General features: G+C 37.4%; 2 protein-coding genes across 2 annotated transcripts in view; both read right to left on the bottom strand.

The window, feature by feature from the left end:
- LOC145334421 (vascular endothelial growth factor receptor 1-like) overlaps positions 1-23,168 on the bottom strand; it is a 51,874-nt gene that overhangs the window by 8,341 nt on the left and 20,365 nt on the right. The window contains exons 8-12 of the mRNA XM_080179876.1: positions 12,577-12,622; positions 12,076-12,157; positions 10,541-10,586; positions 9,884-9,972; positions 3,159-3,214 (exon numbers count right to left, since the gene is read on the bottom strand). Of these exons, the coding sequence (XP_080036002.1) occupies positions 3,159-3,214; positions 9,884-9,972; positions 10,541-10,586; positions 12,076-12,157; positions 12,577-12,622 (319 nt within the window). The remainder of the gene's footprint in view (positions 1-3,158; positions 3,215-9,883; positions 9,973-10,540; positions 10,587-12,075; positions 12,158-12,576; positions 12,623-23,168) is intronic.
- On the bottom strand, positions 19,873-22,133 carry LOC145333694 (uncharacterized). Its single transcript, XM_080178903.1, has 3 exons — positions 21,788-22,133; positions 21,488-21,555; positions 19,873-21,167 (listed from the first exon to the last, which is right to left on the bottom strand). Exons 1-3 carry the CDS (start codon positions 21,802-21,804, stop codon positions 20,920-20,922), a joined length of 333 nt encoding a protein of 110 aa, XP_080035029.1. The 5' UTR covers positions 21,805-22,133; the 3' UTR covers positions 19,873-20,919.

Genomic DNA, 23,168 nt, shown 5'->3' on the forward strand with positions numbered 1-23,168 from the left:
TTAGACATACTGGAAAATCATGTATAGCATCATATTACAGGCAATTTCAAAGAATACTAAAATAAAAAAGTCATGAAATTAATACCAGTTTTTTTTTAACAAAACTGGCTTTAATCCTAAAATTTTTCATATTCATATCCGCGGAAAGCTGTCTATAATACGATGCGGTAAATAACTATTATTAGATAGATATATAAACAATGAACAAGGTCTTTTTTGTTGCATTTTAATTGTCTGGATGTCATGTGAATATGAATATGAATATTTGCGCCTTTAATGGGCTATGGCTTACCCCTTCTTTTACTTAACTTTGCGTAGCCAATATCTCCAGTGCCCTAACCTTTAGGGCTACATAGTACCCGATACAACCTAACCTAAGCTGACCTAAAATAATAAACAAATTTCCCCTCACCCCTTCATAGTGGGTTGTGGGGGTTTTGTGCTCAACTGGGCAATATAAGAGAATCTCAAATCATATATCTATCTAATAATAAAAGAAGAAAATTTACAGTTCAAAGTGTAATAAATAAACCAGAATAGAATTAGAAAATTTTATAGAATTTTAAATATGAAAAAGTGTGCAAAAAGAGTGATAAAAAGTGCAAGGGAAAAGGGATAGGTCAACAGACGATTAAATAATCTTTATTCATATTAGAATGAATGAAATTATAGCTTTTATGTGGGACTTTGGTAAAATGAAGTATTTCAATGTTTTAGGGTATAAACAACCCTATACCCCCACCCATGGAAGTCTATTGGGAAATGGTAGTAGATTAATTTAATCTCTATTATCCTATCCCTCCCTCGAAGGAGTGGAAGTGTAATAAAGATAAATTATATTGGCATTATCCTGTAAAATTTTAAATGAACCTTTTAAAAACTTCTTTTGTTTGTGTTTATAGGCGTTATTTTTGCCTTATTTATATTAATGGATATAGTATATACGTGGATATATTGACAGGGAAAACTTTGTCATTAATTTAGTTTGCTAATATGAACCTCATTTATTGGTCATTTCGTTCATACACTAGGAAGGAACGGGATGGGGTGGATGGGGTGGATGGGGTATCGTTAATTTAGCCAGCTGATACTGTATTAGAGAACATGAAAATCTGGTGCAACATGCAAGTAAAAATATATCGATTATTAGTTTAAACCCGAATAATATCTCTGGGATGGTTTTATAGATAACAAACCATTTAATTCCACGATCTTTGTTTGGAAATCTTAATTGTGCATGGTAGTGAGTTGCAACGCCTGTTTTGGACCAAGAAATATATATATATAGGGGACCAAGGAATTCCCCTAAACCTTATGATTTATGTCGTGAATCTAACATAGCAGCAGTAGGTAACATTTAAGGCCTCTAATGGTGGAATATTAAAAATATTTTTAAATAAAAATGAATTTGAACATCATTAGAAAAGAACTTAATTAATGAGAATAAATCACGAAACCTTTAAGGCTAATTTAATTTATATTATACCTTTTAAAAAAACATACTACTTTATATAATGGGAATGTATATCTTAAAAATGAAAGGGTTGGGGGTAGAAAAGGTTCTTTTAAAGTTTTATAGGATAATGCCAAAATGCATACTATTAGCTGTCATTATAATGTTAAATTTAGTAATTTACCTACAACTATTATTGGATCACAATTAACCCTTTTAAAGTCTTATAATACGCAGCTAATAGTATTATATTTTCAGTATGGCTTCTAAATCGATTGATATCCGCTGAAATAGAATCGGTTCAGGGCCATACTGAAAAATCATTTATATTATCGTATTACAGACAATTTTACACGAAAATTAAAATAAAAGAAGAATAAATCAATACCAGTTTTGTTAGTTTATGCCTTTGGCCCCTCAGGTCTAACAAAACTGGTTTTAAGCTTATAGTTTTTCTTTATAATTTCTACGGAAAGCTGTCTATAATACGATGCGATAAATAACTAATTTTAATTGTTTATATACATGTTTTTAGTAAAGTGTAATTGTGTGTGTTATGAAAAAAGTGCTTAAAAATGTAGAAAAAAAAGAGTGTTATTATTTTTTAACTTACTCGGATGATCTAAAAATTAAATTGTTAGTATTTTTTAAATTAAAGTAAAAAAATAAAGGTGGCATGAGCTATTTGTAACACTGCTCACAGGGCAGGGACCCTATCCAATTTTTTATTCGGTCTTTGAAAATAGCTAATAGCGTCGGGTCGGAAATATAAACACGGACGAATCCCTACAAAAGAACAAAAAGGAATTTGCTAGCAGACGAAAAGAGTCTCCGCCACTTAAGCCAGGTAATAATTGTCTGGATTATAAATCTATATTTTTACAAATATTTTTTGATAGTTTTTATGTTTCTTAATGTTAATAATTTGACTATTTCTACAACTAAATAATTGTACTTTTAAAGCAAAGTATTTGATATAAGCATCAATTATACGAGTATATTGAAGAATACAAGTAACACTTCAAATAATTCTTATTATAAGAGTATTTTTTTTTTCCAGGGATCTAAAGGGATAAGACAATGACTGATAAATTGATGTACATATCCAATAATGATGCTTAAAATTACCCCTACTTTAGATTACAATTAGGAGTTGAAACGTTTGGACACTCAACTTATTGAACCAACCAATCAAATTTAATAATATTCCCCATAGTTGTTAAGACAATGAATAAGAAAACGTTATTATAAATCAATGGGGACTAGTTTAATAAACAGCCCAATATCCCCTCCCTCCCTGATTTTTTTCCAATCAATTAGTAAAAAAACTTAAAGGTACAGTTAGACTTATATATAGTGTTTGACGAAAAATATCGAATAATTGAAAATTGCTCTAATCAATGGATATATAATATACGTGGATATTATGCCTGGGAATAAAATTGTAGTCAATTAAAATTGCTAACATAGACATCACTCATTGGTCAGTTTGTTCAACCAGTAGGAGGGAAGGGAATAAGGTAAAGGGTGTGGACGGGTTAATCATTATTTTAGTCAACTACAAGTTTCACTTTATTACAGTACATAATAATCTGGTGTAATATCCAAGTAATAATAAATCCATTATTGCTCTTATATATTTTTATTAGATTTTTTTTGTGTTATATAATTTTGTATGATGATGAATTAGAAAGGAAATACTTACGTTGGACAATTAGGTTGATTAATTGGTACACAGTAGCGGTAGTATCCTCCTCTTTTCTAGATAGATAGATAGATACAATTAGGTTGATTAATTGGTACACAGTAGCGCTAGTATCTTCCTGTCTTCTAGATAGATAGATAGATACAATTAGGTTGATTAATTGGTACACAGTAGCGGTAGTATCCTCCTGTCTTCTAGATAGATAGATAGATAAATATATAGATAGATAGATAGATAGATATATAGATAGATAGATAGATAGATAGATAGATAGATAGATAGATAGATAGATAGATAGATAGATAGATAGATAGATAGATAGATAGATAGATAGATAGATAGATAGATAGATAGATAGATAGATAGATAGATAGATAGATAGATAGATAGATAGATAGATAGATAGATAGATAGATAGATAGATAGATAGATGGATAGATAGATATATAGTATGATCAGTGTTAAGTAAACACAGTTTGTCATTACCTTACTCTGTATTAGTATAGATAGATAAGCATTTAGAGATACAGATAGCTGGATGGATAGATATAATATGATCTGTATCAAGTAACATGTATCTAAATTGATGTACATCCCCAATGCTCCCCAAACTTACTTCTTATGTTTGAACGATTGTACACTGGACTTAACCAACTAATCATATTTCTATAAAAAGTCCCCAAAGTTGATAATAATGTGGGGACTAGTGTAATAAACATCCCAATGTCCCCTTTCTTCCTGACTAAGTAAACACAGCTTGTCATTTCCTTACTATATTACTTAACAGAGAGTAAAAGTAATCAGTCTTTAAAGATTTTCTAATCTTACAGCAAAAAAGGAGAAATTTAGAAATAGATTAAGGAGAAAATTAGATAAAGAGAGAGAGAGAGAGAGTGAAAAGAGAAAAAGAGAGAGATGAAATTGGGGGCTAGAGAAATTGATAAATCGTAAAAGGATCTTAATGGATAGGACAATATAAAATAAATTTATATACATAATTCCCAATGTTAATGAAGAAAATAAACCTTCCTTTAGATTAAAATTATTGGTGGAAACGATTATACACTTTTCGTTTGTTATTATTTACGCTATTGAATAAGAAAGCGTTGTTTTAAAACTTTGGATACCAATTTAACCTAGACTTCCCTTTATGCCAAAGTCTTCCCTGTAGTTAAGAGAGAAATAAAGATAAAAATAAAGAAGAAAGAGAGGAAAAAGAAAGAAAAAAAGTCATTGTAAGAAGTTAAAAACTGATCTAATTTGTAAGATTATTTTTTCTCTTAATTGAGACACTGGTTTTCCAGGGTCAATAAGGATGAAATGTTTATTAGTAGCGCAGTAATAACTAATAAATAACTACTTTATACAAATACTAGCTGATACGCTTCAAGAAGCCTTTTTGTGCACCATTAAAAATAAGGTGGGGGGAGTTAAATCCTCATTCCACACCTTCAATTTTAGGATTTTTTTAAATTAAGGGATTAATTTTTTTCCTGGGAAGGTCCTACCTTCCCCTAAAATAATTATTCATATTCATAAGACTTATATCAAACTTCGTTTTAAAGGTGAACCACATCTGTCTAGCACAGACAAACAGATACATCGTGTTACTTTTATGTGAGGACATATAAAATATAAATGATATGCGATACTGAAGCGTTTAACTATTAAAGAACAGTTTCGCTTTTACTATTAATGTGAATATAAACATAAATGAATGACAAGGGATAAAGGTGTAATATAATGGAAGATAAAATATTATATTAATTCACAATCTTCCAAATGTATTTCAAAATTCACAAAAATAGTATATAATTGTTTTTTATTTTATCATTCGTAGTTTTATAGAATATAGAATATAAAAAGTTTAAATGAATACCTATCAATGAATGCAATGTTGGATAAACGGCATTTTATTGCAAAAGAATCAGTATATGACCGTGACGTATGAACACACTGCCAAAAATAACCAACTCAAATGTCATTTTCACATCTTTATTGATAATAACATTAAAAAAATACATACTTGATCAGCAGAGAATCAACATAGGAATAAATGACCAACACCTGGCCCTCCCACCTTATCTAGGGATGGTTACCTTTCAAAAGTAGTTAGACACAGATGTGGACATTGCACAAACTGGATCATACACGGAAATTCTGATTAAATTTTGCCTATATTTCACTAAAATGCAAAGATAATCTGTACAGCTCGCACTTTTATACCTTACTGGCATTAATATTTACAAATAGAACTGGTTTTTCTTAATATTTGCTGTACACAAAAAATAAATTTAACCTATACTCAATTTATTTTTTATATATTATTAACATTACACAAACTTGATTATTTAGACATAAAATGCATAAATTTTAATATTTAATTGATTTTTTATAAGTTTAACCCTTTTCAGACGACATGCAATCAAAAACAGATAATAAGCCCTATATATATCTACTAGCGGCTACGCCCCTAGAAGCCTCTAGGGGCACTGGTAGGAAAGAGAAAAGTCGACCTCATTCCATTTTAAATAGTTTCAAAATAGTTATAAAAAACATTTTGGGGAGTTGAGGGGGTGAAGACACCCTCTCCAAAAATAGTTTAAAACCTTCCCAGGACCTATAAGAAGCTTTACTGTAAAGGAGAACAATATCGATTCAGCGGTTAGCGAGATCCTTCGGGACGGACAAAAAACGCGTACTACTTTAAATAATAGGATATGTACTAGCGGTTTCGCCTCTAGCATCTACAGACTCTTTGATAGAGTATTTTAAAAATTTGGCCTATAACCATCAAAAATCTTAAATCTAAAAATTTAAACTATCCCGTACCTGATGTGAGGCTTTCCTGAAATGAAGAACACAATCATTTCAGTAGTTATCTAAATCATAAGTTTCAAACAAAAAACCTTACTACTTTATGTAATAGGTTTCATAAACTCAATTATAATTTATTTAGCTTATTCCTATATCCCCTGAAAATGACTGTTTTGTTTTATCAGAAGAGAACCCCCAATGGATTTAGGATATACGTGGATATGTTGACATGCCAATATTCCTCGTCTATTTAGCTTGCTTATATTGACCTCATTTATTGGCCAGTTCGTTCATCCAGTGAAAGGACAATGGAAGGGAAGTTGATGAGTAAAATCGTTATTTTAGCCAGCTGTAAGTATCACTTTATTAGAGTACGTGAAAATCTGGTGCAAAATCCAATTAATTGTATATCGATTATCAGAAGAGAACTCCTTCCTCTTTCCCTATTCCATTGTATTTCCCCATAACAACTTGATTAACAACCTAATTCACATAATTTTTGGAAATCTAAAAAAAAATATGGCATCTATACTACTTGCGGATACGCTTTAATGATCTGCTTAATGGGCATAACATAATTTGTGGACTTTTTTGAAGGGAATATTTTTCTTGGGGGGGTATATATAATCTCCAAACCTCTAGAGGCTAGGGGCGAATTATACAATATTAAAATTTAAATTTTCTCAATGAAGTTACTATATAATTCCAAATGTTAACATAATTGTATGAACACCCCACTATCATGCTTAAACAAATATTGATAATACGTGTAGGGTTACACACTATACACTATAACAAATTAGTGTGTCAGCTGAATTTGAGTTGCCGATTGTGTACACAGGTTCCTCGGTGTTTCCTCATCCTATCTCAATTATTACTACTAGCTAAAAAAGCTTCAAACTCCCAAAAAAATTAAAATTTTGAATGTATAATGTATAAATCGTTTTTTTTTTTAAAGTTTGATTTTGTTTTTAGCCAGTAGTAAATATTGAGAAAGGATGAGGAAACACCGAAAAAACTGTGTACACAATCGGCAACTCAAATTAAGCTGACCCAGATTAGATCTTACAGGATATACTTTTAATATTTATACTTCACAAATAAATCTATTTATTAATTGGATCTTAGCACAGATTATCATGTACTCTAATAAAGTGATACTTGCAGCTGGTTAAAATAACAATTCCCCTACCTACCATCTCTTTTACCCCTCTAACTAGATTAATGAACTGACTAATAAATGAAGTTCATATTAGCAACCTAAATAGACAAAAAATTTCCTCTGTCAATATATCCACGTATTCTATATCCATTGCTACCTTTTACAAAAGGTACAAATTTATTTAACTGTACAAATATTAAAACTTTTTAAATATCTACAAAACATAAATGTTACATTAATTTTAAAATTTAGGACAGATTTTAAAACTAGATTACAGAGTAAATTTTTATAATTTTATATTTGTGAAAGAGGCGTTGAACGACCTTTTCAATTGAAATAAACAGCTAAAAATAAATGTGCATCTATTATATACATTGTTTTGTCCGTTTGTCTGTCGGTCATGCATCAAACGAAATAAATCTTATTTTCTAAAGGTTTTGTGTAAGAGGAAAGCTTCTCATAGGTCCCGGGAAGGTTTATAACTATTTTGAGGGAAGGTACAACCACCCTCCCCAGAGAAATAGAAAAAAAATAAAATAAAGAATATAAAAACGTCTGCGGACAAATTTGCACTTAGCTAAAAAACATAACTAACACCATCTTTCGGCGAAAATTTTTTTTTGGTAAATAGCTGATATTAAAACAGATTAGATGCCTCTAGGGTCGTTGCCGCTAGTAATGAATATTGTGTCAGCATAATTGGCATAGACTTATCTGGGTCAAACGAACATTAAGTATAATAAGGCCTTGCTTCTAATAATGCAATTAATATTTGTCTTATCAATGGATGTAGAATATAAGTGGATATATTGACAGGGGAAAATTTGTCATCAAATTATGGACAGTCTGACTGATGGACGGACGGACAGACAATAATAGATTAGCTGTGCTGCTTCTATTATTGCAATTAATATTAGCCTTATCAATGGATATAGAATATGTGGATATATTGACAGGGGAAAATATGGACATCATTTATTGGTTAGTTAGTTCATCTAGTTAGAGGGGATAGGGTAAAGGTGGGAATCGTTATTTTAGCCAGCTGGGAGTATCACTATATCAGAGTACATGAAAATCTGGTGCAACATCCAAGTAATAATATATATACTTTGTCATGACTAATTAACAATGTTGGAAAAGCCTATTAAGCCAAACAAACATTTGCTAAAAGATAAACAAAATCCATTATTATTCTATCTATCTATCCATTTATCTATCTATCAATTGTTGTTATATATCTATCTATATATCTATAAATCTATCTTTAAGCCAAACAAACATTTGCTAAGAGATAAACAAAAATCCATTATTATTCTATCTATCTATTAATTTATATGTCCATCTATCTATCTATGTATTTGTCTATCTATCTATCTATCTATAAGCCAAACAAACATTTGCTAAGAGATAAACAAAAATCCATTATTATTCTGTCTATCTATTAATTTATATGTCTATCTATCTATCTATGTATTTGTCTATCTATCTATAAGCCAAACAAACATTTGCTAAAAGATAAACAAAAATCCATTATTATTCTATCTATCTATTAATTTATATGTCTATCTATCTATCTATGTTTTTGTCTATCTATCTATAAGCCAAACAAACATTTGCTAAAAGATAAACAAATTGACTCTGCTTTTCATGAAATCTACCTACTAGTCTAAGCCCTTACTTCCTCCCCCATTGCATTGGAGCGAAGTCATTAGTATTATAATTGTATTATCCAAAATGTCTGTTTGTCAATCTATCTACAATACTTTAAAAATATCTATGTAAATCTGTCTATCCATCTATCTATATATTTATCTATCTATCTGTCTATCTATTTATCTATCTATCTATTTATCTACCTATTTATTTACTATCTTTCTGTAATGTACAAAATTACATTAGTTAATCTCTTGGTAAATCCATCTATCTATCCATCTACATATTCAATATCTATCGTTGATATCTTGATTTGATTGTCTATCTATCTATCAATATATTTGTAATATATTATATCTCTACGCATGTTGACATAAGAATAATTGTATTAACCAATCTAAGCCTACCTAATGGATATACTATTACTTGGATGTTGCACCAGATTTTCATGTACTCTAACAAATTGATACTCGCAGCTGGCAAAATAACGATACCCCCCATCTACGCCTTTTACTCCATCCCCTTTCCTACTGAATGAAAAAAAAGTATCCAATAAATGAGGTCGATAATAGCAACCTTTATTGACCACATAATATTCCATTGTCAATATATCCACGTATTCTATATCCAATCTAAGGTTTCCTGTGGTAATAATTGAATTATTCTTTCTACCTCTTAAAAAAAGGATCGTTGTTTTTTACATAATATTCTTTTTTATCTATCTATCTATCTATCTATTATCTATCTATCTATCTATCTATCTATCTATCTATCTATCTATCTATCTATCTATCTATCTATCTATCTATCTATCTATCTATCTATCTATCTATCTATCTATCTATCTATCTATCTATCTATCTATCTATCTATCTATCTATCTATCTATCTATCTATCTATCTATCTATCTATCTATCTATCTATCTATCTATCTATCTATCTATCTAACTATCTATCTATCTATCTATCTATCTATCTATCTATCTATCTATCTATCTATCTATCTATCTATCTATCTATCTATCTATCTATCTATCTATCTATCTATCTATCTATCTATCTATCTATCTATCTATCTATCTATCTACTAACCTATATTGACACTTGTATAGACTGCCATCAGAAGTGGAGGCATACTCTATAATAAATCCCTCTTTCGGATCGTACGGCAGAGAAATATTCTAAAAACAAAAAATATATTTCAGTAGCGCAGCTACTTTATAATTATGTAAGTCTGTACGTCCATTTTATTATATGAGCTGTTATACGAGATCTATGTTTTATAAGGGTGATTTCTTTTAGAGGGTAAAGTTAGTACACTACCTCAAAATAGTAATAAACCTTTCAAGGACCTATTACAAAATTCACTGTATAAGAGAACCATATCGGTTCTGCAGTTAGCGCGATCCTTTGGTACAAACGGACATCATGTTGCTTTTTTTGTAAAGATAGAGAGAAAAACTAAACTTCAAATTAATAAAATTTCTATCAATCCTAACAAATAAAGTAGTAAAGTTGTTTTGTCTGTAGCTTAAGATTTCAATAACTACTAAGCCGATTGTGTTCTCCATCACAGGGAAGCTTTACGTATGTCCTAGGTTGGTTTTAGGCTATCTTATTTTTATAAATAAGTCTTAAGATAGTTTTGGGCAATTTTTCTGTACCATTTTAAATACAAGGCCCTAGATGCTAGGGTCGCAGCTGCTAGTTTTTAAGAGTTGTTTTTCTACTAAAATCAAAATATTTTACCTGACCCATTTTTTCTATTGTAACATGTATCGATGGATTGGTTGGTCTAAAATTACAATTTATTACTTGAAGAAGTAAGCTTTTTTTTGTCTGTAGCGAAGGATCTCTGAAATGATATGGTTCACCTTTACAGTAAAGCTTCTTATATGTCCTGAGATGGTTTTAGACTATTTTTTTATAAAAAAAAGTCTTGGTATGTTTTTAGGCTATTTTTTTAACTTCCATATTCCTTCGAATATAGAGCTTCTAGAGGCTACGGTTGCAGTCACCAGTTTATTATAAAATGGAGAGGTGGGACATTAGACTGCAAATTACATAGTTTTATAACCATATTTTCAAATTTGGATACTTGCTAAATCGAATTTATCGTTCAATGTCTTATCCCTTAAGATCGCTGCATTTAATCTATTACCTTTATGAAATTTAATAATCTCTAAAACTTCAGGGATCTAAAGGGATAAGACAATGTCCGATAAATTTATGAATATACCAAATGATAATTTACAAAATTGGGGTAATTTTGTGTAGATTACACTTAGTGGCTAAAACTTTTCGATATTTAACTTAATGAACCAACGTTATAATAAAACTTTGGGGACTAGTATAATAAACTGCCCAATGTCCCCTCCCTCCCTGCTAAAATTTACACTTTTATAAAAAGTTTTACTTTGCTATTAAACTTTGATAAAACAATGATTTAATTTTAGTTAAAGTCAAACAAACCAAAAACTTGGTCATTCATGAATTTTTCACATTATAAGTAGCGGAACTACTCAATAATTCATTTTGAATGTTCGTCAGTAAGTCTGTGTAATACAATTGGCTGCTATTTGATTTCAACATCACCCCTAGGAGTTTTTCAGTCCTTGGATACTTGAATTATATTGTGTTAAACCTATATGTATTCATTGTTTACTAAAATAGTTGAATAATAGTATTTTTTCAATGCAATGTAATTATCATCTATAAATGTTGATATCAAATGTATATGTTGTTTTGTTCTAATAAATATTTGAAATTGAAATATTTGAATTTGAATTGGATGTAAATGCGAAAACGTCAACAAAAATAATCTTAATCCTTTGATATAATGTGATAACTAATCAACTAATCATTCTGCGGGCTAAGGTAAACAGGTCTAGCTTGGAAGTGCCTTTAGATTGGAAGGACTGATTGAGAAAAACATATCCCAATAATAACATAGCTAAAAAAATCAACAGTAAAATTTATGAGAGCTTTAATAACAGACACTTCAATATCACAATACTTAATATCCTTCGTCTTTCCAAATGTGAAAATGTTATCCAAAATTGGGTATAAGCCTTCAGCTCTGAGATCTTATGTAACAGACAGGTGAACATCCTATGACTTATTAGTCTAAAGAAAGAAATTAAACCTGCATGGTATAACTATTCTTCGTCTTTCCAAATATGAAAATGTTCTCCAGAATTGGGTATGAGCTTTCAGTTCTGAGATCTTATGTAACAGACAGACGAACATCCTATGACTTACTAGTCTAAAGAAAGAAATTAAACCTGCATGGTATTACAATCCTTCGTCTTTCCAAATATGAAAATGTTCTCCAAAATTGGGTATGGGCCTTCAGCTCTAAACTTCCTAGATGTAAATAGTTATTTATCGCATCGATCGTATTATAGTCAGCTTTTCGCTGATAAAAAATATAAGATTATAACCAGTTTTGTCACACTCTAGGGGCTGAAGGCCCTGCTAACAAACTGGTATCAATTTTTTGATTTTTATTTTAAAATACGTGTAAAATTGTCTCTGCTATACATGATGTTTCGATATGGCTGAGAACCGGTTCTAATTAATAGGCTTCGAAGTCATGCTAAAATAATGACTATTCTTAATCCATAAATACGAAGCTAGATACATCAATTATCAAACGAAAATTGTCAAGCACTGAATGACTACATCAATACAACAATTCTATCCTGCCTCAAATGTTATTAGTTACGGACAGACTAACAGACCCTAATTGTATAAAAACTTTACTTTGAAAAAAATGTTCCTACCTTTAACGTATAAATATATCTTCTTTTCAATAAACATATCTCGCTCCTAGAAAAAAGTTTATAGAAATATTAAAAAGCCATTTGAATAATTTTATATTATGATTTGTAATTATTAAAACTAGAAAACCAGTATACTAGTGTGGTATCCGCCTAGGATAAATGGCAGACACCAGAGTTCAAATGACTACGGCAGTGTGAACAGACGTGGACACCTATACTATAGAGAAGCTACGCTTCTCTAGCAATCACTAAATAATAAACAGAGTCTATTCAGTTGTTTCTTTATTCAGGGTCTAAGGGTTACTAACGTTATATACAACAAACAATAAATACACAGATAGGAATAAATAGTCATAAACAAAATCAATATAATACATATACAATAGTCAGTTTGGGCAATAATGATCCCCCATCCCTGGAAAGGGTGGGGGGAATTAACAATACAGCTTAACCATAATAAGGCTGTCAGAATCTATCATTAATTTTAGGCATAGGGAGGGGGTTGGCATGGCTCACGGTTGCCGAATACCACAACTCTCCCCTCGGAAGGCTGGGAGGGGGGTCTCCCTGCCAGACTTCCGACAGTGGTTGAGGCCTTCGGCCCGCTCCTTAGGGCTAATTTATATAAAAGCGATAATGATTCAATGGAATCCTAGTGTTGATTTTCAGGGCTGATGGGCTCCCAACGTGGGATAGAAGGTAGAGGCTGGCTTTTGTTGGACACGTAGCTCGGCGCCAGCAGGTGTCAGGTTGGCGTGGGGCACAGCCGCTGCGGGGCCAGTCAGTAACGGGGCATTCTGGTTGTTGTTGGCAGCGGCTGGGGCACTGGCTACCAGGTTGACCGTCTGAGCGACAGCCTGGCCTCCCGAGGGGCCGCGGGGCTTTCCAGAGTGTGGCCCAGGCCTGCCGGGGCGGTCATTCCCACTATCGGCTGATTGCATGGACACCATTTCCTCGGCTGCTTCCCGGCCGATAGGAATGGCATCCCAGTCTACTGAAAAGTCCCGGGACTTGGCATGGGTGAGTCTGGCTCTGGCCAAGGCCTTACGATACAAGGTTGGGTGGTACAGGAACACTTGTGACATCGCGTTCATGGCGGCCCGTACACCTCCTTGTGCGGCTGCCAGGGAAATGATGGTTAAGTCTCCCAGCAGCTTGAGAATCAACAACAGCAAACACAGTATGGCTGCGCCATCTCCCCACTCGTGAATAGCCTGTCTGAACCCAGCCCAGACATCCAGGGCTGCTTCTCCTTCCTCCGCCAGTCGGTCGATATCGTAGGACACGATCCCATGGTCTCCAGTGGCTGAACAGCTACCTTGCTGAACGCATGAGCCATACGACAGGCCGGTCAGCATGGCGGCCTTATACGCTGGGAACGCTAGCAGCTGCTGCCAGTCGTTCAGCTCAGCCTGTGAATACAAGCCTCCCGAACTAAAGTCATCCAAGGGCTCTGTCAGCAGCTGCTTGGGGGTGGCCTCTTCTTAGGTGCGGGGGTTAGCTCTATCCAGCCTTCCTCAGCGTGCACAGTTAGGGGGTAGGTGGAGGAGCAGGGAATCTTGGTGGCGTGGCCGCTATACACCTTTGTCACGGCATCTACGAATCCTGTGGGCTCCACCGGCACCTTGTCCCAACATTCATTGCTCTCCCTGACAACATATTTGTTGCGTTGGCAGGTAAGCTGGAGCAGTACATCTCCCCTCAGTACAGAGAACGTGCTCCCCTGGACACGCACCGGATGGGCCGGGTCTAGTTGCTGGAGCTTCCAGCAATTGGCCGCTACTTCTTCTGCTGCGGTGCTTCTCATTGGAGTCTCCAGGGTAAATCCGATGTAACCTGCATGTATCTGGGCCTGCAGGGGGACATCCACGTCCCTGGCCGATACTCTGGGCAGCGCTGCCGCGGCCGGGTCAGCTGCCACGAACAATGCTGGGTGGTTGGTGGCATGGGCCTCAAAGTCGCAGTTCACTATTGAGGTGGGGGTAGTCATGTTGATGAAGAATTGGGCTTGATGGTCAACCAGAAACGCATCCATCACTAGGCTAGGCTGGAGGCTGCGGATCAGCCTCAAGGGGCAATCTCTCCCCAGGTGGTCCCACACGTAGGTGGCCTCCCCAGTGATGCAGGACAGCTCAGAATGGGGACACTCTAGGGTCAGGTGGTCAGACTGGGACTCCACCCGTCCATTCTCGACTACATAGGTCTCTTCCTTGACCAGCAGCCGTCGTTCCTGGAGCACTAATTCATTGCGGTACAGCTGGCCCTCGAAATGGACGTCCTCCCCTTCACAACCCACCCCCTCGGGGCTGTTGACCAAGGCGCCCACCATATCGAGGGTGAAGAACAGGGGATGGTTCAGCTGAAACGTCAGTGGCTGGGTCTTGCCTGGCAGCGTGTAGACTCGGTTCCTGGCCAGGTCTCGGCACGTTTCTGGATCAATCTTGGTTGGCCGCATGAGGGTGGGGACCGAGGTCACCTTGAGGTGGCCCCATACTCCACACCTAAATGTCCACTGGGACACGGTGAGTTGACAGCTATATCCCGTTGTTTCCCTAATCTCGACTTGCTGCAGGACATGTACCTCATGGCCCAAGGGCACCTCCTGGTGTAGCGGCTCCGTGCTACACATCTTCTCCTTGTTGTAGGCTGTGACATGGGTGGGGTTGGCACAGTCCCACCCTACCAGGACGTAGCTAGTTGTAGGCCACACGGCTGCGAGCAGTAGTCCCCACAGAACCATCCACCAGTGTGAGAATCTACCAGACAGCCATCGACCTCGCGCACGCGGCTGGGGATCCTCGGCTCGGGACACGGCTGCTTCTTGGGGCTGGACACTGCTAGGCTGCTCCTGGCTAGATACAAATTTCCATTGAGCGTTATCTTTGGGTGCCCGGGGCATCCCGATACCCTCTCCAATGACAGACTGACAGGCGACTGGCGCCTGCCTGGGTGTCGGCTCCCCTAGCCCCAAGGGGTCCCTTCCCTTGTCCATGGCATGCCCAGTGGCATGGGGCTGGAGTGCGTGTGGCACAGGCTTGCCCTGGATTACGTCCCTCCCCTGCCCTAGGAACTCAGGTGCATGTGGCACAGGCAAGTCCTTATATCCCCAAATTTCAATCTCCCCAGCCTCAGGTGCGGGAGGCACAGGCAAGGCTGGAGGGTTACAATACTTTGGATACAATACATTTGTCAAATTTAACTTATCCTGGCTCGGTTGGGAATGGTGGGCAGCTGGGTTCCCTCGGCTGGCAGGGGGCGCTGGATGGTGTATGGCTGGGCTCTCCCTACGGGCTGGTGGCGCTGGCTGACTGGGGGTGACGGATGTCACCCCTCCCTCTGGGGCTGCTGGCTCGTCCCAGGATCCAGGTCTCTCGGTGGCGGCGACGGTTGTCGCCCCAGGCACCAGGGTGGGGGCGCTGGATAGCACCCCCCAGTCATCGCAGGTGGCGGCGGCGGTTGCCGCCCCAGACATCAGCTTGGGGGTGCGGGGGCGCACCTCTCGTCCTTCCCAGGTGGCGGCGCCGGATGGCACCCCATACATCGACTCCGATGCGCTGGCTAGCGCCTCCTGCCTCTCTCGCTCAGCGGCCGCCAGGGCCTCCCCGTACACCGTCTCAGTGGCGCTGGGTAGCGCCCCTCCACTCTTGCTGGGTAGACTCGGTCTGGCAGGCCCCATCATGTTGAGGCTGAAGGGTTGAGGCCTCAGGACTTCTGGCTCTGCAATGTTGGTGGGCTGCACAAACTCCGGTCCCAGGTGATTGAGGCTGAAGCCCAGACCAACCCGGTTGGGTTCAGCCGCTCCTCCCAGCACGTTGATCCTAGCTGGGACGGTTCCAAACTGCGGCATTCCGTCGGCTCGGCCCGCTGCGTTGGCTCCATTGGCTCCGACTCATCATATTGGGGCAACTGGACGCTGGCTGATCCCGTGAGCCCGTCGGTGGCGTCCACTAGGCACACACCCTCCTTCAGCTGCTTGGTGATCATTGTGACGGTAAACATGGCTCGCCTCGTGTACTCAGGTACCGAGGCGATCTCATGACCCATCATTTCACGTTTCACATTAGCGTTACGAATGCCACGATTTAATTTGTCTATCAACAATTCAAGGTCCTCATGGCTATAGGCCTCCCTATACAATGCACACTTTGTGGATATGTATGCTTGTATAGGTTCTGTCGAGTGTTGCCTATAATCCCTGAAGGCTTGCTTCAGGGTCTGGGATTCAAAGGCTGGACGAAATAACATTTCACACTCGGCCTTGACTTGTTTGTATGTCAAGGCTTGGCCTGCCTCGCCAAACAGATGAGAGGCCATCTCCGCCGCTTGCCCCGCCAGGGATAGTAAAAGGGCGTTGCGGCGGTTTAGTGTGTCATGGGGAGGCACACGGTAAGCCGCCCATGACATTTCGAGTCTCCGGATGTGGGAATTCCAGGATTGCTTGGGCGGTCCTCGATACTCCGGCAGGTTACTCAGCATCAGCTTGCGGTATTCGGCTGGAGCCAGCTGGGGATCATCCTGGAGCCATCCTTGGAGCTGGTCGCCTCCTGGCGCTTGCGGCTGCTCAATCGGGTCAAAGATTCAGCGGCGGGACACGAAGTTTTAAGTCAATACTATAAATGGTTTACACTTGAGGCTTTCTAGCCTAGCAGCCAACACTGTTTATCACTAGGTTGGTAGTTTAACTACAAAGATTTAAATTAGGTGTACCTAAAGTACTTGTCACTAGTTTTCTGAGTTGTAGAGTAGGCTGGTAGGTGTAGATAGCTGTTGAGGGTCTGAACTGCTGTCAGGAACTGATTGGGTTTTCCTTATCACACTATAGATAGGAGGGAGGAGCTTGCAAGTCTTTTTTTTCTAAAAATATCTCTGTTGGATGCTATGGAGTAGCTCCGCTCCTGTGTGTGTGTGTGTGCGTGAAATATCCTTTCCTTGCAACGCGCTTACGCACCGGCAGATTCGCGCACACAGGTAAAACGCGCACCTATCCCTCAACCCGCTCTCTCATTGGTCCGCTTTGTCTTATTGGTCCGTTGAATTTTGTTATGCGTCCCGAGCTCTGCTGCGCGACCCGTAAATGGCGCTCTGTTCTCCCGGTCGCTATCTCCACACCGTGGGCGGACTTATTCAAGTGTGGGTAGGAAGGGGGAGCGCGTGAGGGGACGGGGTAAAACCGTCCGTTCCCCCCTATGGGGAGGGGGGGGTGCTGTAGGTTTGAAGTAACTGTGTGGTGACCTCGATTGTATTTTCTTCAATTGATGGTGGGCCCCTCCCCTTCCGTTGGGATAAGGGGTGTATTTGTTGTGCTGAAGGCTTGGGGGGTTAGATTGTTTATCAATGCATTGTTATATTACATCTAGGTTCTATTTTTGGCTTTATCACAATACACAACCGATTTGCTTACCAAGCCTGTTCTATTTTTAGTTTTATCACAATACACAACAAATTTGTTTACCAAGCCTTGCTCATAAATCTATTGTTCAGCCTTCACACTAGGGTGGTAATCCCTAAAATGTGATATAATATCTGTTTTTCTAGATGGGTGGCTGCGCTGTAGCCTCTCAGGATACTTGGAGTTAACGTAGTTTTCTTCTGCTTGGTACACTACACTCGTATGTTCGCTCGCAGCTCGCAGCTATTTGGCTTGTTTCAGCCTGTCGGCGGCAGGGAATGTCCCGTCCTGCAGCGCCGTGTATCCGAATCCGGCTGGTGGCGGCAGGGAATGTCCCTTCCTGCAGCGCCGCTGGTTCGGATCCTGCTATCTCTTGCAGTAAATGTTGGCCTATTTTCAGCCGTTTGCACTTATTTGGCCTGTTTCAGCCCGTCCGCAGGCCTGTTTCAGCCCTTGAGCGCTCAATTCTCCGTTAGATGTCGGCGCTTCTCGCGGTTCTCCGTCAAGTTTCACTGCTCTCCGCAGTCTCTCGTCCGATTTCGCTACTCTCCGCAGCTCAGGTTCCGCCACACTTAGTGGTCTTTCGCTAGGTTTCGCTTCCACAACTGCCGGATGCAGAGTTAGACCTTGCTATCCAGGGTGGGCAATTCAGGTTGCTTGTGTCAGTTTTGCCAGTTTCACTGCTGGGAGTACCTTAGCCTCAGCTGCGCGTCTGCTCTACACTTGTGGTTTGCCGTAATCTCACACAGCTGTCACCAAAAGTTGTGGTATCCGCCTAGGATAAATGGCAGACACCAGAGTTCAAATGACTACGGCAGTGTGAACAGACGTGGACACCTATACTATAGAGAAGCTACGCTTCTCTAGCAATCACTAAATAATAAACAGAGTCTATTCAGTTGTTTCTTTATTCAGGGTCTAAGGGTTACTAACGTTATATACAACAAACAATAAATACACAGATAGGAATAAATAGTCATAAACAAAATCAATATAATACATATACAATAGTCAGTTTGGGCAATAATGATCCCCCATCCCTGGAAAGGGTGGGGGGAATTAACAATACAGCTTAACCATAATAAGGCTGTCAGAATCTATCATTAATTTTAGGCATAGGGAGGGGGTCGGCAGACCCCTTCCCCAGGACTCGGGAGAGGGCCCTCGGCCCTTCCCCGAACCCAGGTCAGGGTTGCCATAGGCATGGCTCATGGTTGCCGAATACCACACTAGAATTAATAACTATTTACAGTACTATTTTAATCAGTTTGACCTAAAAATAGCTTTCGATAATCACCATGAGTTGTTATTTATCATATCATGCATGTATATAGAACGATGACAGATTTTTCAGTATGGCGCAAATCCGCTTCTAATCCAGCGGACACCAATTAATAATAATAGTTAAATTTATCTATAAGCAAAGTTTTTTATAAGAAATTTTGTTAATTTTATTTTATTCCTTTTGTAGGAAAATGAATTCTTTTCATTAATTGGTCAGTTTGTTCATCCAATAGGAAGGGAGGGGATGGGGTAAAGAAGATTATTGGGGGGTATCGTTATTTTAGCCAGGTGTGAGATTCACTTGTTTGGAGTAAATGGTAATCTAATATATACATGCAATATTAATCTGGTCCTTAACTAAAATAAGCTTACCTTAAATACACAAGAATAGAAGCCAACATAAATTGACGAAACTTTGTGAAGAGTAACTTCTAGTTTGGTAGTCTGAAAGAAAAAAAATAAGATTGAGAGAGAGAGAGAGAGAAAAATCGAAGAGATGGAGAAAAAAAGAGAAATTGAGATTAATATAAAAGAAAGATTTGGAGAAAAAGAGAAAATATTTTACAACTAAGTAGAAAAAATGAGAGATTGAGAGAAAGACAGAAAGAGAGAGAGAGAGAGAGAGACCCAGGACGGAATTAATACCATAAAAAAACCTAGTTTTTACCACTTTTACGGTAAAATTTTACCAGCCTATACGATTTAAAAGGTGGTAAAATTTTACCGTAATCGTGGTAAAAACACTTTTAGTGGTACTTTCTCACGCTTTTTACCATCGATTTTTACCACAATTATCGGTAAAATTTTACCAGATTTCCGGTAAAATATTACCATTTTAGGACGCAAATTTATACCAGATTTTGACCAATTTTTACCACTTTTTTGGTAAAATTTACCAGAAATTTGCGGTAAATTTTACCAAAAAAGTGGTAAAACTGTTCAACACCTGGTAATATTTTTGCCCTAAACTGGTAAAATTTTACCAGAAATAGGGTAAATATGGTAAAAATTTACCAATAATTGTGGTAAAAACGGGTGGTAAAAATCACGAGAAAGTGGTAAAAAACGACCTTAATTATAGAAAAACCTCGCTTGTACACAAAACGCAAAAATAAAAAAAAAATTGTTTTCATTATTAACTTTATTGATTGAAACACTTAAACATATTTTTTTACATAATGATTTACATAGGTACGATAGCGCGATACTATATAGGTATATATTCACAGAAATTTTCTTAATTAGTCTATAATTCTAGACGTGGTTTAAATGACCAAATATTACATAGTTTTACAGATAATATAACTGCATGTTTAATCGGTTTAAGCTGAGAAATTAACACAAATATACATAGGTTTTAATTGCTGAGATCTGGATTCTAATTGTACTTTATACTAGAACATTTTTATACAAGAAAAATATATTACGAAGTTACTTTCCATTATTAAATTTTCAAAAATTTTGCTATATAGGAATAGCGGTTTCAAATATAATATTATATGAATATTTTCATCGTCAGAACAAAACTGTCAAACTGTCATATAGATTAATGTACGTACAAATTAAAGGTGGTTAAACATATTTTTGACTCAAGATATCTTGATATATATCACTTTTTTATCACAAATAGTTTATATATGATCTGACTGGAAGGACTATTATACATCAGCTTACTTTTGTCCTTCTTTTCTTTGTTTTTGCCTCTTGTGAAAGAAGACGCGGCAGTCTGGGCACATATAGGTGCATTCGATGAGTCTCGTGTTCAATGGCAGCTCGCTTCGGGGACTGCGTCCATGGGCGCAGGTCTTGATTTTCCCCGGTGTTGCACTTCTTTTGCGCCTACTCAGTTTTGATGCTGGCGGGATTGTAGGAGGGGGTGGTTCAAACATCTCCTGCTCATCATCTGACACCCCATACACTGAAATTAAAATATTTTTTAAAATTACTTTTTTTTACAAAAAAATACTTCAATTTTACAATAGTTTTTTTTTCTAGGCTAACCTAACCTAGTGTATTAATAGAAAGAGTAATATTTCTAGTTTTAACCTAGCCTAGCCTAGCCTAGCCTATTCTAACCTAACCTAACCTAACCTAACCTAACCTAACCTAACCTAACCTAACCTAACCTAACCTAACCTAACCTAACCTAACCTAACCTAGTGTAATAATACAATGTAGTACAGAAATGTTTCACTATATGCTTTGGGCACAGTCGCTAGTATAAATATTGTACTATACCTGGGCTTTTTGGTCCTGGATTCTTTATGTTCTCATAAATTATATCAAAATCCGGTTGGTCTTTCATCCTGAAATTAAACAATCTATACTACAAAGTAAAACGATTTTTGTTTGTATGTAGCGAAGGATCTTGTTAACCGCTGAACCGATCGGGTTCTTCTCATAGGTACCGGCAAGGGAAGGGAGTGGCAAAAGAAACTTTAAGGATATACTTCATATTAGAGGGTTTAGCGTACAGAAAAATCATTTACAACACAGTCGCCAGGATAAAGTAGTAAAAACAATTTTAAAAAATCTTACTTTGCTGGTGTTTCCATAACAGTGACTTCCTTAACCTCGTTCTCATCCGAATTTTCTGGAGAGCCAGCTGCAGCTGTTTTGTTCCTGAATTAAACAATATATATATAATAATCTATTTAAATTAAGTAGTAAACTTTTTGGTTCCACATTTACCCCTTCCACCTTACCCAGCTAGAGGCGTACTTGCTAGTACTCGCTTTTAATAAATAAAGGAACACGTTGAATTTGTCTTTACAGAAAAATCATTTACAACACTGTCGCCCGGATAAAGTATGAAAAAATAATATTAAAAGAAATATCTTACTTTGCTTCTCCTTCCATAACAGAGGCTTGTCCGACCTTCTGGTCATCCTTTTGTGCCGCCGGACATTTCTCGGATTGCTCCCTGAATTAAGCAATCATATTATTATTAAATAGTAAACTTTTTATGGTCCACATTTACCACTCCCACCTTACCCCTAGAGGCATACTTGCTATAGTTTTGTAATATATAAAGGTGAATTTGTCTGTACCGAAAAATCATTTACAACACAGTCGCCCGGATAAAGTATGAAAAAAGATTATTAAAAGAAACTAGTGGCTACGCCCCTAGAAACCTCTAGGGGCACTTAAGGTTGGAAGGGGAAAAATCAACATCTTCCCATTTTCAATTTCAGTTTCAGAAGAGTAAAAATATTTTTTGGGGAAGGGGGTGAAGACACCCTGCACAAAAATAGTTTAAAACCTTTCCATGACCTATAAGAAGCTTCACTTTAAAGGAGAACAATATCGGTTTAGCGGTTATCCTTCGGGACAAACAAAAAACGCTTACTACTTTATATAATAGGATATCTTACTTTGCTTCTCCTTCCATAACAGAGGCTTGTCCGACCTTCTGGTCATCCTTTTGTGCCGCCGGACATCTCTTGGATTGCTCCCTGAATTAAGCAATCATATTATAATTAAATAGTAAACTTTTTTTTTGGTCCACATTTACCCCTCCCACCTTACCCCTAGAGGCATACTTGCTAGTTTTGTAATATATAAAGGTGAATTTGTCTGTACCGAAAAATCATTTACAACACAGTCGCCCGGATTAAATACCAAAAAAAGAAGTGAAAAAAATTTCTTACTTTGTTTGTGTTTCCAAACAAGCGATCTCCTCTTCCAAAGAAGCAATTTTTTGCTTTGCTGCCCTAAGGTCTTGTTTTATTTTCTGCATTGTCTCCCATCCATCGTCGTCCCTGAAAAATAAAAAAAAATAATACTAAAGTAACAGGATGTCCGTGTTTATGTACCGAAGGATCTCGATAACCACTGAACAGATCGGGTTCTTCTCATAGGTACCGGCAAGGGAAGGGAGTGGCAAAAGAAACTTTAAGAGATATACTTCATATTAGAG

The sequence above is a fragment of the Acartia tonsa genome, chromosome 12, assembly GCF_053477335.1.
Source record: "Acartia tonsa isolate MP-2025a chromosome 12, ASM5347733v1, whole genome shotgun sequence".
In the NCBI taxonomy this organism is placed as follows: Eukaryota; Metazoa; Arthropoda; class Copepoda; order Calanoida; family Acartiidae; genus Acartia; species Acartia tonsa.

Excerpts from the sequence above, each read along its gene's own strand:
- LOC145333694 (XM_080178903.1), bottom strand. Across the intron at positions 21,168-21,487 it reads TCCAGGACCAAAAAGCCCAG|TGTATGGGGTGTCAGATGAT; the intron begins GTATAGTACAAT and ends TTTTAATTTCAG.